Consider the following 18054-nt stretch of genomic DNA (forward strand, 5'->3'; position numbering starts at 1 on the left):
CACGGTCCACTTTTTGCACACGGTTCACCTTCTGTACAATGCACTAATTCTACACATGCTTCTCCTTTTTGCACACAGTCCAACTTCTGCACACCTCCAGCTTTTGCACTCAAGGCACTGTATAGGGAGAGCTAATCACCTTTATTGGATTATCTCCCAGACTCACTGTCACCTTTATTGTCTTTACTGACCCTTTCCCCTGTGATGTCCTTCCTATAAAAGAAGACACTTGTCCCACAATAAAGAGTTCTGATTTTATACCTGAAGACTGGTGTTGCCTGGTTCTTTGGGTACAAGGATGCAATAATCTCTAGTTCTGCCTGGGGATATTGCCTGTGATATGCTGGGGCTTGTCATCTGGAAGGAGAAGTCACTTTTGGCGGAGTCAGTCCGTCACACTGTGCTCAGCTTATCGCCAGCCGCATCGATGCCCCACCTTGGCCGGTGATAGGCTGAGCACACTGTCATGCAAGGAGCCTGGGCCCTGCCTTCTCCCTGCTTCCTGGGCTCCTTGCATGACAGTGCACTCAGGCAATACCCAGCTGAGGTGAGACATGTGGCCGGCGATACGCTGAGCACAGTATGAATCCCTGAGCTCAGGAAGCAGGAAGAAGACCAGCACTGGAGGATCAAGACACCGATATCGGCGCAACGGGGGAACGTAGGAGGGGGAGTTAAAGTTTGTGTTATTAGTTTATGCAGCCCGGGTACCACATCCCCACATTTATTTTTTAACCAGTAAAAGGGGAACTCCACTTTGGATAAACTTATCTATCCACAGGATAGGGGATAAGTGTCTGATCATGGAGGTTCCGACTTCTGTGACCCCATGCGATCTCCAGAATGGAGCCCTATCTCTCACCTCTGAACGATGCTTCTCCCCGCTGAGTGTTCCATAACACCAGCTCCTGACGGAGGCTGTCTCAGAAGATGAGTAGGGGATAAGTTTATCTAATGTGAAGTACCCTTTTAAAGTCAAATGGGCCCATGCCTGTCTGTGCATGTATATGTCAGCATCCTATTTTGACAGGTTGACAACAAATACATGCAAGGTACTATGTTAACCCAACCTCAGACAACTGCTTTAAGGTAGGGTCACACATAGTGCTGCGAATGCACCGAAGGCAGGGTGAGCTCCCTGCTGCTGCCGGGTAGCTCTGTATGTCCACTCAAAGTGGCAGATTTCCCGCCAGAAGTCACGAGCAGACGCACAGAGCCAACAGTCGCAACAGGGAGCTCGCTCTGCCCTCGCTCTGTGACTGCTGTCAGCATATCCGCAGCATAAAATACTGGCGGATACGATGTGTGTGACTCTGCCCTTAAAAAGTATTTTGTGACATATTGGGCTGGTGGAAACTCTTCCCTTACAATATTTTCTCTTTTCTTAAGGGATCATTTAGTTGAATCGCATCTTAGGACTGAATAAGCCATCATCCCCTATGCACTGGATGCTGATTTATTCATATGCCTTCTCGCTATAATTGGGGGTCTCACGAATGGTGGAGGTCCCAGTTGTCTGACCCTCACCAGTCTAATACTTACCTCCTCTCCGGTGCTTCATTTATACACCTCCTTGCTACATTTTGGAGGGCCTAATGGAGGTCTGGGCAGTCAGACCACCAATCTAACATTTTTCATCTACTCAGTAGATAGTGAATAAATATGTGTGGTTGGAATCATCCTTGAAGAGTGCTAGATTATGTTTCAAGAAGGCTGGAAGAACCTCTAAGGCAGTGCTTTCCAACCAGTGTGCCTCCAGCTGTTTCAAAACCACAACTCCCAAGCATGCCCGGACAGCCTTTGGCTGTCTGGGCATGCTAGGAGTTGTAGTTTTGCAACAGCTGGAGGCACATTGGTTGGGAAACACTGCTCTAAAGTATATTCATAAGTGAAGAATTTGTGTATTATTTCCTTCTAAACTGAATGGGAAGGATTTTTGTATACATAATGTTAGTGTTGCTCCCTGTAATGATGGCCCTCGGACTTCCTCTCGGAGCTGTCTAGTGAGACAATATACTTTGTGGACAGTAGGGGAGGTAGTGAGGCGCGGATGTGAAGCCGGAGGGTGGGAAAGACAATCTGCCTGCTTTGCCATTTCATACTCTGTATTTTAAGACAATTAGTGCTGTGAATTATTAAAGACAAAAGAGGGCTGCCTGTAATAAACTATGAGTAAGCAAGTGCCTTATCGCTGCGGTAAGCACTAGCCAAATCAATAAATCCACCTGATTTAGGCCACATTTTTAATGGCTGTAAATATTTTCATTTTATTGTTGTATATTTGCCTCTATCACTGGGCCGGGGCCAGCCATGTACTTAGCACTGAGATCAATAAGCATGGCAGCAGGAAAGGGGGGGGAGTCACGTAGAACAGCAACATGTAAACACAGGATCTTCTATCTATTTATCTATCTACCTAATCATCCATTCATCTACCTCATATCTATATCAAATATCAACATAACCATCTATCTAATCTTTTTCTTTCTACCTCTTATCTGTGTACAGGGAGATGACACCAGACGCACAGTGCAAATCTTAAATAGTCCCTGTTGTTTTAAACAGCTTCCCACCATGTGCTTATGTGAACTGTAGAAAGTAGAGAAATGGTGAGGTTCTCAAGGACTGTGGGTTGGTTTATGTAGGTGAAATTAACCCCTTAAGGACCCGGGCTTTTTCCGTTTTTTCATTTTCAATTTTTCCTCCTTAACTTTAAAAAATCATAACTCTTAAAAATTTTCACCTAAAATTATATATAATGGCTTAATTTTTGCGTCACTAATTCTACTTTGTAATGACATTAGTCATTTTACCCAAAAATCTACGGTGAAACGGGAAAAAAAATCAATGTGCGACAAAATTGATGAAAAAACACTATTTTGTAAGTTTTGGGGGCTTCTGTTTTTACGCAGTACATTTTTTGTCAAAAATGATACCTTATTCTTATTCTGTAGGTCCATACGGTTAAAATGATACCCTACTTGTATAGGTTTGAATTTGTATCACTTCCGAAAAAAATCATGAATACATGCAGGAAAATTTATACGTTTAAAATGGTCATCTTTTGACCCCTATAACTTTTTTATTTTTCTGTGTTCAGGGCGCTTTGAGGACTAATTTTTTGCGCCGTCATCTGAAGTTTTTAGCGGTACCATTTTTGTTCTGATCAGACTTTTGATCACTTTTTATTCACTTTTTTGTGGTATAAAAAGTGATCAAAAATGCGCTATTTTGGACTTTGGAATTTTTTTGCGCGTACACCATTGAACGAGCGGTTTAAAAAGCTGTATATTTTTATAAATCATACATTTCTGCACGCGGCGATACCAGATATGTTTATTTTTATTATTATTTACATAATGTTTTTTTATTTTTGGAAATGCCGGGTGATTCAAACTTTTATTAGGGGAAGGGATAATTGAAAGGGTTAATGATTTTTTTACACTTTTCTTATGCAACATTATAGCTCCCATAAGGGGCTATAACATTGCATTTACTGATCTTTTACACTGATTGATCCATCTCCATAGGAATGGATCAATCAGTGTTTCCGGCGATTGAATGCTCAAGCCTGGATCTCAGGCTTGAAGCATTCATTCGGCGATCGGACAGCACAGGAGAAGGTAAGAAGACCTCCTCCTGTGCTACAGCTGTTCGGGATGCCGCGATTATACCGCGGCGATCCCGAACAGCTCCCTGAGCTAGCCGGGCACTTTTACTTTCGTTTTTAGCCGCGCGGCTCAGCTTTGAGCGTGCGGCTAAAGGGTTAATAGCGCGTGGCACAGCGATCAGTGCCGCGCGCTATTAGAGGCGGGTCCCAGCTTCACTATGACGCCGGGCCCGCCGCGATATAATGCGGGGTCACCGTGTGACCCCGCGTTATATCGCAGGACCGGGACTCATGACGTATGCATACGTCATGGGTCCTTAAGAGGTTAATCTATGTATAGAGTGTGAGAATTAGTACATAGTATTAAGACCTGAGAAGTGGTATAGATTTATATAGAAAAATAGTATTGGTGGAATAGAATGTTATACAGTATATTCCAATTTGTATGTATAGTGTGTGGTATAACTGTGGGATGTGGAGTGTAACTGTATCAGTAACTGAATCAGTTACATGTGAAACAGGTGATGTGTAGAATGTTTAATGTAGCTGTGGGATATGGAATGTAACTGTATCAGTAGTATACTTCTAACTGGCTGGAGAGCTGGGGCCCCGTATTGGAGATCGCAGGGGGTCCCTTAGGATATGGGATATGTTTTTCAATACTGGCCTACTCCTTTTAAGGCTCTCTCTCCTACCATGCAGGAGAGAATGAGCCTGGGCTGTGTTTCTGCAATCTATGATCCTGTCTACCTCCTCCCGATAACCCTTAAAGCTTCTTTCTAATTTTAGCATCAGCAGTTCTGTGCTTAGTGTAACCCCTTCCTTGCTGTGCTGCTATTTCTATAATTTATGCTCACATAGCACTGTACTATACTACTAGCTCTCACAGCACTGTACTACTGTAAATAAGGTTCCAGTTTTTTTTAAACCCAGTGCACTTTCTCTACCACTAAGTCATGGCTTACTGCTGTAAGGAGGAGGTGCTGTACTGTGTTTAATCAGGCAACTAAGTGAAAGGATAACCCTGTATATGTGCTATTGGCAAACAGCGCACTTCCTGAAATGGAGAAAATAATTTGGACAGACCTGCATATTTGGACAGACCTGCATTAAATAATTCTGATGCTTGTGGAGTCACCCGAATGGGGTGTGTTCAGTCCAAGTGTCTAGGGCAGCGTGAGTTGTAAATATGGCCCTGACTATGGTAGATTCATTAATCCCATTCTTTAATAAAAGAAGGACTGACAGCCCATTAGTATTGTATTTATATTAAATGTATCTTTATTACTCCATTTCAATAACAGTAGTTATACATTCTTCATAAAATTACACTTCCGTTTTCTTCACATACCATCAATATTACAAAAATTTTTAAACCCTCCCCCCTATACACTACTCAAGTCTGGTTCCAGTGCCCTGTCTGACCCACATCACCCACATCCATTCTTATTACTAATTTCAATAATCCCTCCACTCTCCCATATCCCCCCCCCTCCCCATATCGTTGGACAAAAGAAATGAAAAAGAACACCACATATCGGTACCAAAAAAATTGATATTAACACCTACCCCCCCCTCCGACCACCCAACACCCACCCTCCCCCCTCATCCCCCAGTTCCAACTTGCAGTCTGGGCCCTGCCCCATTAGTATTATATACTTATACATCTCCAACATAATGTTCCATGTTATTATTACAACATTATCCAAATGTTTGCTTTCAGCGACAGAACACTAACTTCATCATTTACTAATCTCCTCATGTTTTTGCTCTTCAGATAAATGGAAAATGTACGAGTCTGTTCCCATAACAATACATTTTTTTTCATTTGACCTCAATCATGAAAAAAATTATCATTAAACCTGTAAAAAAAAGTAATCTTAGAGGATGTACAGTCATGCATGCATTGATACAAAAACATCTAAAAAAAACAAACAAACAACTATGATTGTTACCTGCTGCGTGTTGCCCCTTGACTGATGCCCCTCTCAGCATCTTCTCATTGACCCCTCTCTGGATATTCATGAAGCTCATAGCTGCTCCCATTGATAACATGTAACTTGTGCCGTTGCGATGTGTGTGTGGCGGTCTTTATTACTGAGACTGTCTATAAGGGGGTCTCACATTTATAGATCTCTTCCATTGAAAACACTAACTCCCTTCTTTTTCACAGAGATCTGAAAACACTTTTGTCTGCACGTTCTATCTTAGAACATCAAAGACAGGAGAACTTCAAACACAGGCTGGATCGCTTAGATTGACCTGTCATCAATGTTATCATTATCATTTTTATTAATATTATTATAATGGTCTATGGGAGGTAGAAGTGACTGAATATTTAAAGGGAAAACTAGGGTATAATAAAAATGGGATGTTATTGGTTTACATGGAGACATACCTAGTGGTGGTGGCAGGGCTCCCTGATCCACTCTTGGACAGTTGCATTGCAATCGTTGAAGAGATGGAGGATTGATCAGCATCAAACCCTTCGGTTTTGGGAGATTGCTAGATACACCATTGAGAACACCTATAACACCTTACAGGACATAGGGATTACGGCATTTGCTGTCCCTGAATAAAGACTTTTGAATATAAAGATATTTAGCAACAAAGCCAAATGCCTAACAATAACTTTGTTGGAAAAAACAAATAGGTTGTGACCGAGGACTAACTTGCAGTTATTGAACCCAATCCGAACTATGACCCACCATTTATAGTATTTAACACCTCATATGGGGTATAAGATCTATTGGCCTCATCAGATTTCAGAACTGAAATACAATTGTAACCTATTAACACCCCATTTGGAAATCTTTGGTTTGTTATAATTAGTTAAAGACTTTCTGGAAAACCCCACAATTTGTTACTTCACAATCTGCTCTCCATTGTGTCCTAGTTCCTGTGATGTGTTGTCCCTATAGGAAGGTCCTGCTCAGCCAATCACTGTCCACAGCCATGAACCGCCTCAGCCACATTTTAGGCTACATTCATATCACGATTTTGCCATGCTGTTTTGAAAACTGACACAACTGTATGCAATCGTGTGCTCAGACAGGTTGCATTGACTACAATGTTATAGAAACTGTATACGTTTTTTTTTTTAAAAAAAAAAGGTCACAAAACCCTTTGTAAACAAATAAAACAGGACAGAACAGGATGCAAAACTGTGGTAGGCTACAGTTTTGGTCACGGGAAAAAATGCAGAAAAACTCATAAGTACAAAAACGTACACAACCTGATACACCTTTTTGTGTAAGTTTTTATATGGGTGGTCAATGTATAAGGCAAGCAATACGGTTGTATACTGTTTTCAAATACAAATACTGTAAATGCACCAGGAACGCGGAAGCAGTCGGGAGAAGTAGGGACCAGGAGCCATTAGAACAGTACGGGCGGGGGATCAGGGCAGGTGAATATAATTTATTTTTTTATTATTATTTTTACATTACCCTGAGCCAAATATAAAAATGTGTGTCATTAGAATACCCCTCTAAGAGTCATATTCTAAAAATGTGTTCAACCTAAATTTGTGTGGAACCAGCAGGGTTCTGGATAACTTTCTTGTGTGTAATAATATTATATCTTATATCTCCTAGCTGGAGATGTTTATCTGTGGATTTATTCTGGGAAACTGTTATAAACAATACAGTGTCAGCAGAGTGCTCCCAATAAATAACACCGCTAGCATAGTTAGCATAGTACAGCCACATAATCGATAAAAATAATAAAATTATGGGAAGCTCACTACTTTCATATTTACATTACTGTCATATGAATACATATATTTCTTGCCCTCCACAGTGGCAGCTGCAGGTGCCATTGCCGGTAGATTTGTCTGCTTTTACAGGACTGTATAAGATCCTCCCTTTTATGAGACAGATTTAGACAATCCAGGTGATTAAAGGGGTACTCCCCTGGAAAACATTTTTTTTTTATCAACTGGTGCCAGAAAGTTAAACAGATTTGTAAATTACTTCTATTTAAAAATCTTTATCCTTCCAGTACTTGTCAGCTGCTATATGCTCCACAGGAAGTTCTTTTCTTTTTGAATTTCCTTTCTATCTGACCACAGTGCTCTCTACTGACACCTCTGTGCATTTTAGGAACTGTCCAGAGCAGGACACGTTTACTATGGGGATTTGCTCCTACTCTTGGATAATTCCTAAAATGGACAGAGGTGTCAGCAGAGAGTACTGTGGTCAAACAGAAAAAAATAATTAAAAAAGAATAGAACTTCCTCTGGAGCTTACAGCAGCTGATAAGTACTGGAAGGATTAAGATTTTTAAACAGAAGTAATTTACAAATCTGTTGAAGGGCTGGTTCACATCACGTTTTCTCCCATACGGGAGCGCATACGGCAGGGGGGAGCTAAAACCTTGCGCTCCTGTATGCCTTTCTATGCACTCCCGTATGTAATTCATTTCAATGAGCCGGCCGGAGTGAAACGTTCGGTCCGGTCGGCTCATTTTTGCGCCGTATGCGCTTTTTACCCGGACCTAAAACTGTGTTTCATGCATAAGTTTCAAAGGGGGACTAAAAAAGTATGGGGAAAAAAAGTAAAAAAAAAATTTTAAATACACGCCAACGTGTACATGGCCGTGCTCGAGGAACAGTTCGTCTATGTGTCCCACCACTCCAGCTTCTTGCTGGGGTGGTGGAGATACATAGATGACATTTTTTTGATTTGGACCGGTTCTGATTTTGAGTTACAGGATTTTTTCGTTTACTTGAATTCCATCTCCCCACATATTAAGTTTACTCTTACTTCTTCGAGATCTAGTGTACAATTTTTAGACACATTGGTGCAAATTAAGGATGGTAGACTGATCACTGGTCTTTATGTTAAACCTACCGACACAAATTCGGTTCTTCACTTTACAAGTTGTCATCCTCGTCCGATGGTGCGATCCTTGCCCATGAGTCAAATGATTCGGGCAAGGAGCATCATCTCCGAGGCTAATCAACTTGAACCTACGTTGAACACCATGGTCAACAATTTTCATGAGAGGGGCTACCCCTTGCCCCTTCTTCAGGAGGGCAAGACCAAAGCATTATCCCTACAGAGACATGAGTTGATTTATGGTAAGAAGCAAGGCGATACCTCCCCTCGTGTTGCCTTTGTGTCCACCTTTGGGAGTCTGTCTGGTCGTATTTCCAGTGTCCTGAATAGACACTGGAAATTGTTGGCACGTAGCCATCCTAACATCCAGGAATTTCTCTGTCCCCCTTTGCTCTCCTATCGGAGAACTGGTAACTTGAGAGACAAACTTGTCAAATCTGATGTGTCCTTGAATAAACCCGCCCAAAGATATCTGACAATCCAGAACAAGGGTTCATACTCTTGTTGTAGATGTGTAAACTGTTTGCTTATACTCAAGGGTCCTATCTTCACACATCCTGTGACCAACCAGAGTTTTAAATTGCGATATTACCTCACTTGCACCTCAGATTAAGTTGTGTATGTCTTGATGTGCCCATGTCGTCTTCTCTACGTGGGAGAGACGACATGGGACTTCAAGACGCGATTTAATCACCACCGATACACAGTGCGTAAAAAGAGACTGGACCTCCCGGTTTCAAGACACTTCACAGAGGCTAACCACACCGAGAGAGACCTGAAGTTTGCTCTGCTCGATCACATTCCTCCCCTCAAAAGAGGGGGTGACCGACAGAGCAGACTGAAACGTAGAGAGTTAGAATGGATTTTCAAGCTTAAATATTTGAGTCCCACTGGATTAAATGTTGACTATACTGTTTCTAATGAAATATATAATGCTAGATAAACCTGTCCTGTCATAATTTATAGCGGCTATGCTCCAATGAGCAGTACATTGTGACCTTTTTCTGCTTTTAATAATTGATAATAATTTTTCCTTTTTCTTTTTTGTTGCTGATTCGGAGAGTCGGCGCACAGTGATGACACCCCCTTATTGCTTTATTTCCACTACACTTATCACTCTGATATTTGTTTAGTAATTCCTGGAGTATTTGCGGCAGCCGCAAGGGATTATCCATTGTTAGAGTCACATGAGCCATTATTTTTCTTACATGCATGTTATTATGTGGAGGAGAGGACATTCAATAAAGATTTTCAATAACAGGTTTGCTTATGCATCTCAGTTGGATCTTTTGCGCACTAATGTGTCTGAAGTGACTGTACTGCACAACCCTGTAGAATGCCTTCCTACCCAGGTGTGGGGCCCTCTCCCACCTGTTGGACCATCCTAAGGTACATTCAGTTGACCTGGTGGGGTCCAATGGGTGACACATTCTCGCCATGACAGATGACGAGGTGTGCTGGGGGTTGTTGTGCCACGGGATATTTGGGTTGAGATACAGGTATGACTGCCTCTTTATGAGTCCCTTTGTGCGTTGACCCTATAACTGGCTTTTGATCTAGATATGGTATATACATATGTCTCTCTTTTCACATGATCAAATTATGATCTACTTTTCTTGTTCTGCCTATATCTAAGTTGGTGCTCTTTGACTGAGAAGTCGATCTATCTGCCCACAGTTTTACCCACAGTTAAGATGGTGCCTGTGACGCCGTGACGCTGTTCATTACTCTATTCTTTTCTAGACACCTCTGGGTTAGTCGCGTGACCACTTTTTTTCCGATCATGTGACATTACTATCCTCGATCATGTGGCTCTACATGGCATCTCTTGATTGGCTCCTGCTTTACTCCCGGAAGTGTGACGGTGAGCGCGCACTGTACTCGCGCTGCGTTGCCGACATTTTTACATTACACCATGCCGAACTGAGGATGCGTGGAGCGATGGATATGATATTTCTATATGCAATTTGTTTCTGATTGGGTGAGTGTCCTTGAGTTTCCGCCTACTCTCCTCCTGCAAGATTGATTAATTACTTTGCATCTGTGCACAATTTAGTAAAGTTATGCACGTTATATGTATATTTTAACACAAATTGTTATGCACTTTATGGTTTCACGTTTAGTGAACCTATGAAATTGCAATATACTTTTTATTGCATCTTTTGCACATTGTATTTTTATATAATTTTACTCATGTTTATTTAATCACGTGTAATTGATATTGTATTGAACACTGTATATATACTGCCCATTGGCCACTATTAGCTTGTGCTTGAAAAAGGCCGCATGGGCGGCTGAAACGTAGCAATTGGAATAAAAACCACTTGACACTATGCCTCGTGTGCCTCAGCAACTTTGTTCTTTTGTATTTTTTGTATCTTCTTGTGGACCCCGGACCAGGGACCTTTTGGCTGCGTGCACCTACTTACTACATTTTTTGAGGTGCGGCCCACCCTTCTTTTTTCTATATGTATATATATATATATATATATATATATATATATATATATATATATATAATCCCCCAGTAATAAAAACTAAAATCACCCTCCCTTTTTCCTCATTTTAAAAAGTTTCATCTAGGCATAAGTAGTAGTGAGAGAAACTAAAAAAAAAAAAAAAATATATATATATATATATATATATATATATATATATATATATATATATAGATATAGGAGTCAGAACACGGTGATGTAAAGCAAATTCTAAGTAGTAAAACTTAAAAAAAACTATACAGGTGGAATATCGCTGTAATCGTACTGACCTGGAGAATTCTCTTACAAATATTTTTGTTTTGCATGAAATTTAAAATACATTTTAAATAGAGGATGCCACTAAAAAGTACAGTTGGTTATGTAAAAATAAATAAATAAAAAAGTCCTCATATGACGAGAAGGAAAAATACTAAAATGCTAAAATACATAGGTTAAATGGGGACTGTCAGATCCCAAAACTTTTTATACGTTATTACTGATGAAAATGAAAGAACTTTTGTAATATGGTTGTTTAACATTTTTTTGAATATTTAATAAAGAAAATAGCTCTTAAAGGCCCAGCACTAGTGGGCCCCATACCTACTGGGACCCTTACCAGTCCTGCAGCAGCATCAGGCTTGTCCATGAGTCATGGACAAGAGATGAGTCATGGATAAGGCTGCATGAGAAGACACACCAATCACCTCCTACCACCAAAAGGTACGGACATGCCTCTCCCACCACATACCAATCACCTCCCAATACCACAAGGTAGGGACATGTCCCTCCCACCACCACCAATTACCTCCCACCACCACAAGGTAGGGACACGCCCCCTTCCCCTGAGAGGAGTTCTAACAGTGTGAGCTAATGAAAAGAGGGATTTTTTTTTTACATAATACATATAGGCGATAGAGGCAAAAAAGTTAGATGTGCATGGTCAGGATTAGGTACTGAGTAACATATTAATTACTATAATTTTTTTATTTTTTTTTGTGGGATATGATAGGTATGCTTTATCAAACTGACGGAGAAGCACCAGCAATGGAGGGTTGTGAAGGGCTTGGCACATGCCCTCTAGTCCATGCCTATACTCTGACCCTGCAGAAAGATAAGTCCTATTGGAATAAATTAAAGCTGAGTGCAGTAACCCAGCACAGCCAATACACAATGTACAGACTATATGCAGAATATACTAAAAAGTCAAATTTTCATAAGGTATTAGTGTTGCTCGCGAATATTCGCAATTCGAATATTATTCGCGAATATCGCATATTCGCGAATTTCGCGAATTTCGCGAATATAGCGCTATATATTCGTAATTACGAATATTCGTTTTTTTTTTTTTCTTCACAGTACACATCACAGTGATCACCCCTCTCTGCTTCCAGCTTGTGTGGTGTAAAGAAGGCTGTAATACTACTGTGTGAGACTGGCGTGCTAAAATTCGCATATGCGAAACTTCGCATATGCTAATGTTCGCATATGCGAATTTGTACGCATGTTAATCTTACAAATACTAATATTCACATATATTAATTTTCGCATACGCGAATATTCGCATATGCGAAAATAAAACTAGTATATAACGAATATGCGAATATTCGCGAATATAAGACGAATATTCGTCCATATATTCGCGAATATTCGCGAATTCGAATATGGCCTATGCCGCTCAACACTATAAGGTATCAATTCTGTATGTATTTTGTGGACCAACGTGCATTGCATATCTTCTAGTATTCCTAATGCCTTTCCTCATTGTTATGTCCTACAGAAAAGCCATATAGGTTACACTATGTGATGAAGTGAAGGAGTAATTCTCTGTGGTTTAGTCATTCTTAGTGTCTGGGTGAAGTTGTGTGACTTGGCAAACATTTGTGCCCCACTCCCTGCAACTGTAATCAGTGCGCCATGCCACAAGGCCAACCTCTTTAACATTACACCAGACAATATGATTTATTTAACATGCTGCTAACGCTTGCCTTCATTGCCCATCCGAGCACACACAGGAGAGGTAATAAAATGGACAGTTTCCAGCCTGCTTTCACCCGCTAGACATGGCACTGTTACATTATTTAATCCAGCAGCATCCTGTCTCAGCAAAGCAATGGAAGAACTTGGAGACATTACAGTGGAATATATATGTAAATTGTGAAAGATTAACTCCGTAGAACCATACAAATAGTGTCAGAAAAACAATCGGAGACAGGGACACAGTAGTAATATTTAAATACAGCTTCTTATGTAACAAAACAAATATAAAAAATGTCCTGCTTGTCCAGCACTAACTACCTAAAATCTTTCTTCTCTTTACAAGTGGCTTACTATCAGCAACCCAACAAAACAGCCGCCAATAATGTTAATTATAAGAGGTTATTGATGGGGTTATACCAGAGGGTGTGTATTAGATATATACGCCCCTCAATGTACAACACTCACACCCTCTGACTGTATAATTTCACCCTTCACCTGTTATTCCCCCCCCCATTTTTAAACTTAAGTCCACACCCCTCTAAATTATTCCCTTAAAGTGTACTTGTTACTTTAAAAAACTTTTGACATGTTGTAGAGACAAGACAAAAGTTTTAATCGGTTAGAATGAGCAGGGAGTGACCGGGACAATCCCATGGACTTACATTGTAAATTTGGCCCACTTAGTGTGCTCTTCTTCCCACTAGTTCTAGCAAAAGGTTGCAGCTTGAACACTCAGACCCCTACCCCTACAAAACTTTCGACATGTCTCTACAACATAGAGACAAAATATTTTTTTCTTAAAGCCCACCTACGGTATCTAGGGAACAGAAGGACATATCAAGAAAATGTAAAAAGGTGTTTGATCAGGACACCCTAAGCTATTTGGGGTTGGCCACAGGCCCACTTTAAGGAAAATCTGTCATCAGTGTCACCTGCACTAACCTGTTGGTACAGACAGGTAGCGCAGGTGACAATGATGATATCGATACTTACCTGGTCCCGTTCCGTGCTCCCGCTATCTGCCACCAATGTTTTCATTCCGAGGCCAACTTGGAGCAGAGCTTCCTGATGTCACCGCTGCAGCTCCTCTGCTTGGTCCCGCTGCTAGCAAACAACAGTGGTGACGTCAGAAAGCTATGCCCATGCTCCAAGTAGGCCCAGGAACAAATACAACGAAGGAAGATAGCGGGAGAACTGGAGCACGGAACGGGACCAGGTAAGTATGGTTGTCATCAGTGTCACCTGTACTACCTGTCTGCACCGACAGGCTAGTGCAGGTAACACTGATGACAGGTGCTTACATATAAAGGAAACCCCCAACAACAGATCTCGTCTAAAGGGGTTCTCACTTTGTAAGTAAAGTTTATTCAATAAGTGATAAATATTTAAAGTGTACCTGTCGTCAACAAAAACTTTTTATATGATGTAGATAATACAATTATATGTATATTTGTAATATACATTGGTATATTTTTGAGTGAAAAAATGCTGTCCCTGCAGCTATTCCCTGTGTGTCTCTATGAGGAGTTCAAATATAGAAAGTGAGGGCAGTACAAGCAGGGCTCTGTGTAAGCTCCTGGCTTGTCAGTCATCCTGCTGTGTGAGCGGGGGGAAGGCATAGAGCCTCACTGAACAGAGCCCTGCTTGTCCTCAGTGTACAGAGCCCTGCTTGTCCTCAGTGTACAGATCCCTGCTTGTCCTCAGTGCACAGAGCCCTGTTTGTCCTCAGTGTACAGAGCCCTGCTTGCCCTCAGTGTACAGAGCCCTGCTTGTCCTCAGTGTACAGAGCCCTGCTTTTCACAGTACACAGAGCCCTGCTTTTCCACCCTCACTTCCTGTATTTGGACTCCTCATAGAGACACACAGGCAATAGCTGCAGGGACAGAAAATATTCATATTTTTTAACCAATGTATATTACAAATATACATATAATGGTATTATCCGCATTATATAAAAAGTTTTTGTTGACGACAGGTACACTTTAAGCTTTTTCTGTAGTACACTGTGTTCTACAACATCCTCACCATTTCACGATCTCCTCTTGCTGCCAGTAAAAGTCTTGTGTTCATCCAGAGGACACACATATGCCCTGGCCTGGTATTGCTCACAAAAATGCATAGCTTATTAGAAGATAGAGGCCTAATAGTATATACAAGATAATTTATCCTTTCTCCTTTCCACAGGAGATAATGTATTATCACTGGGGGTCCGACCATTGGGACCAATAGTGATCTCAATACCAGGAGTCCTGAGCTTTCCTCTTATTGACTCCCATCCACTCTCATTTATTTTTATTTTTATTTCTGTATTAAATGTTGACTTTCGATCACTTTTTTTCTTTGCATACAAACTCTAAAATGTTACTGAATATGCTGGTATACAATGACAATGTAACATCATTCTGTCCAGCCTCTGCAGTTATAGCAGTCTGAAACTGATTTACGCTATTTCTGCGCCATCTAGTGGTCATTGTGTGAATTACCCTTTTATAAACATTTTTACGTTCCTGGTCAGCGCTATAATTCAGCTATAACGTTAGTGTGACTGCAAAAGTTCCTTGTAGAACTTGTGATGGTGATTTATCAGATACTAGCTGAGTACCCGGCGTTGCCCGGTTTTTCCTTCCTAATCCTTTTTGGGGAGGAAAATAAACAAAGGAGGAAGCTTTTGACTTCATATGCAGTCCTCATATATTGTTGTCATATCCCGACCTCCTATCCCGACCTCCTATCTCGAGCTCCTATCCCGACCTCCTATCCCGACCTCCTATCCCGTCCTCCTATCCCGTCCTGCTATCCCGTCCTCCTATCTCGACCTCCTATCCCGACCTCCTATCCCGTCCTCCAATCTCGAGCTCTTATCCTGACCTCCTATCCTGACCTCCTATCTCTACCTCCTATCCCGACCTCCTATCCCGTCCTCCTATCTCGACCTCCTATCCCAACCTCCTATCCAGACCTCCTATCCCGTCCTCATATCCTGTCCTCCTATCTTGTCCTCCTATCCTGACCTCCTATCCCGACATCCTATCCCAACCTCCTACCCGACCTCATATCCCAACCTCATATCTCGTCCTCATATCCCGTCCTCCTATCCCGACCTCCCATCCCGTCCTCATATCCTGACTCCTAATATGTGTACCAGGTATTGAAATAGCTCCAGCCTAACGGAAATTAGATGGGAACATACATTTCCCATTGATTTGCATGGGACTTTAAAAAAAAACAAAAACCTGACCCTCAAAAATGGGGGTAGTTAAGGGTTAAATTAACTATCCTATATTTTAAGTGGGCATATAAGTAACATTTGACCAAGTATTATGGAAATATCTCCAGCCGTTTGGAAGTTATGCAGTAACATATATTTCCCATTGACTTGCATGGGACTTTAAACATAAGCCCTGCCCCTGGCAAATGGGGGTGAGTAAAGGTTAAATTACCTATCCTATGTTTGTTGTTGGCATATGAGTAACATGTGTGCCAAGTTTCATGTTAATATCTTTAGCCGTTTGAAAGTTTTTGTGGAACATACATACATACATATATACATATATATATATATATATGTATATATATACCGTATTTATCGGCGTATAACACGCACTTTTTAGGCTAAAATTTTTAGCTTAAAGTCTGTGTGCGTGTTATACGCCGATACACCCCCAGGAAAGGCAGGGGGAGAGAGGCCGTCGCTGCCCGCTTCTCTCCCCCTGCCTTTCCTGGGGTCTAGAGCGCTGCTGTCGGCCCTTCTCACCCCCTGGTTATCGGCGCCGCTGCCCGTTCTGTCCCCCTGACTATCGGTGCCGGCGCCGATAGCCAGGGGGAGAGAAGCGGCGCCGACAGCCAGGGGGAGAGAATAATAATTACCTCCGTCGTGCGTCCCCAGCGTCGTTGCTATGCACGGCGCGGCGCACTGACGTCATGCGCCGCGCCGTACAGCGCATAGCAACGACGCCGGGGACGCACGCCGGAGGCCTGCAGCAGCGCGGACCCGACTCAGGTAATTATGCCACCGGGGATGGGGGGAGGCAACGGGGCAGCGGCGCCGGCAATGGGTGCCGCTGCCCCTTCTCTCCCCCTTGCTGTCGGCGCCGCTTCTCTCCCCCTGGCTATCGGCGCCGGCACCGATAGTCAGGGGGACAGAACGGGCAGCGGTGCCGATAACCAGAGGGTGAAAAGGGCCGACAGCAGCACTCTAGACCCCAGGAAAGGCAGGGGGAGAGAAGCGGGCAGCGACGGCCTCTCTCCCCCTGCCTTCCCTGGGGGTATATCGGGGTATACACGCGCACACACGCACCCTCATTTTACCATGGATATTTGGGTAAAAAACTTTTTTTACCCAAATATCCTTGGTAAAATGAGGGTGCGTGTTATAGGCCGGTGCGTGGTATACCCCGGTAAATACGGTATATATATATATATATATATATATACATACACACACACACACACGTTGAGTTTTATATATATATATATATATATATATATATATATATATATATATATATAGATGTAGTCACTCTGTAGTCTCAGTCTTGTGTACAACCACTGTACAAATACTATTAGTGTTACTTGGCTCCATCTCCTTTCTATCCTACAAACTGTGGACATCGCTTGTTACCTTAAAGGGGTACTCTGCTGCTCATCGTTTGGAACAAAATGTTCCGAACACTTAGAGCCGGCCCCAGGAGCTTGTGACGTCATAGCCCCTCATGATGTCACGCCCCACCCCATCAATGCAAGTCTATGGGAGGGGGCGTGATGACTGTCACGCCCCCTCCTATAGACTTGAATTGAGGGGGCGGGGTGTGATGTCATGAGGGGGGGGGGGGGGTTATGATGTTACGAGCTCCCGGCATCGGCTCTAAGTGTTCGGAACATTTTATTCCAAACGCTGAGCAGCGGAGTACCCCTTTAAGATTTGTTAGGTTTACTTTAATATGAATATTGACCATTATATTGCTGTTTTTTTAGTATATTCACATGTATGTTTTAACCATACCTCCTATTTTTGACCCTGTCTGTCTTTGCTCGTCAAATGTCGCACTTTTTCATATGGAAATAGGTTTGCATTCACAAACTGTCAATATTGCTACAATTTACATATTGTTCCATCATCTGGGGCAATTTGGATTAAAAAATTGTTACA

General features: G+C 42.0%; 1 protein-coding gene across 3 annotated transcripts in view; it reads right to left on the minus strand.

The window, feature by feature from the left end:
* KCNIP3 (potassium voltage-gated channel interacting protein 3) overlaps positions 1 to 18054 on the minus strand; it is a 190160-nt gene that overhangs the window by 99537 nt on the left and 72569 nt on the right. The window contains exon 1 of one of the 3 annotated variants that reach the window (XM_056571379.1): positions 5566 to 5660. The exons of the other annotated variants lie outside the window; for them this stretch is intronic. Coding sequence (XP_056427354.1) covers positions 5566 to 5656 — 91 coding nt within the window. The 5' untranslated portion in view covers positions 5657 to 5660. Of the gene's footprint in view, positions 1 to 5565; positions 5661 to 18054 lie in introns of those variants that run through there. 3 annotated transcript variants of the gene reach the window in all.

Source organism: Hyla sarda, chromosome 4 (assembly GCF_029499605.1).
Source record: "Hyla sarda isolate aHylSar1 chromosome 4, aHylSar1.hap1, whole genome shotgun sequence".
Taxonomy (NCBI): domain Eukaryota; kingdom Metazoa; phylum Chordata; class Amphibia; order Anura; family Hylidae; genus Hyla; species Hyla sarda.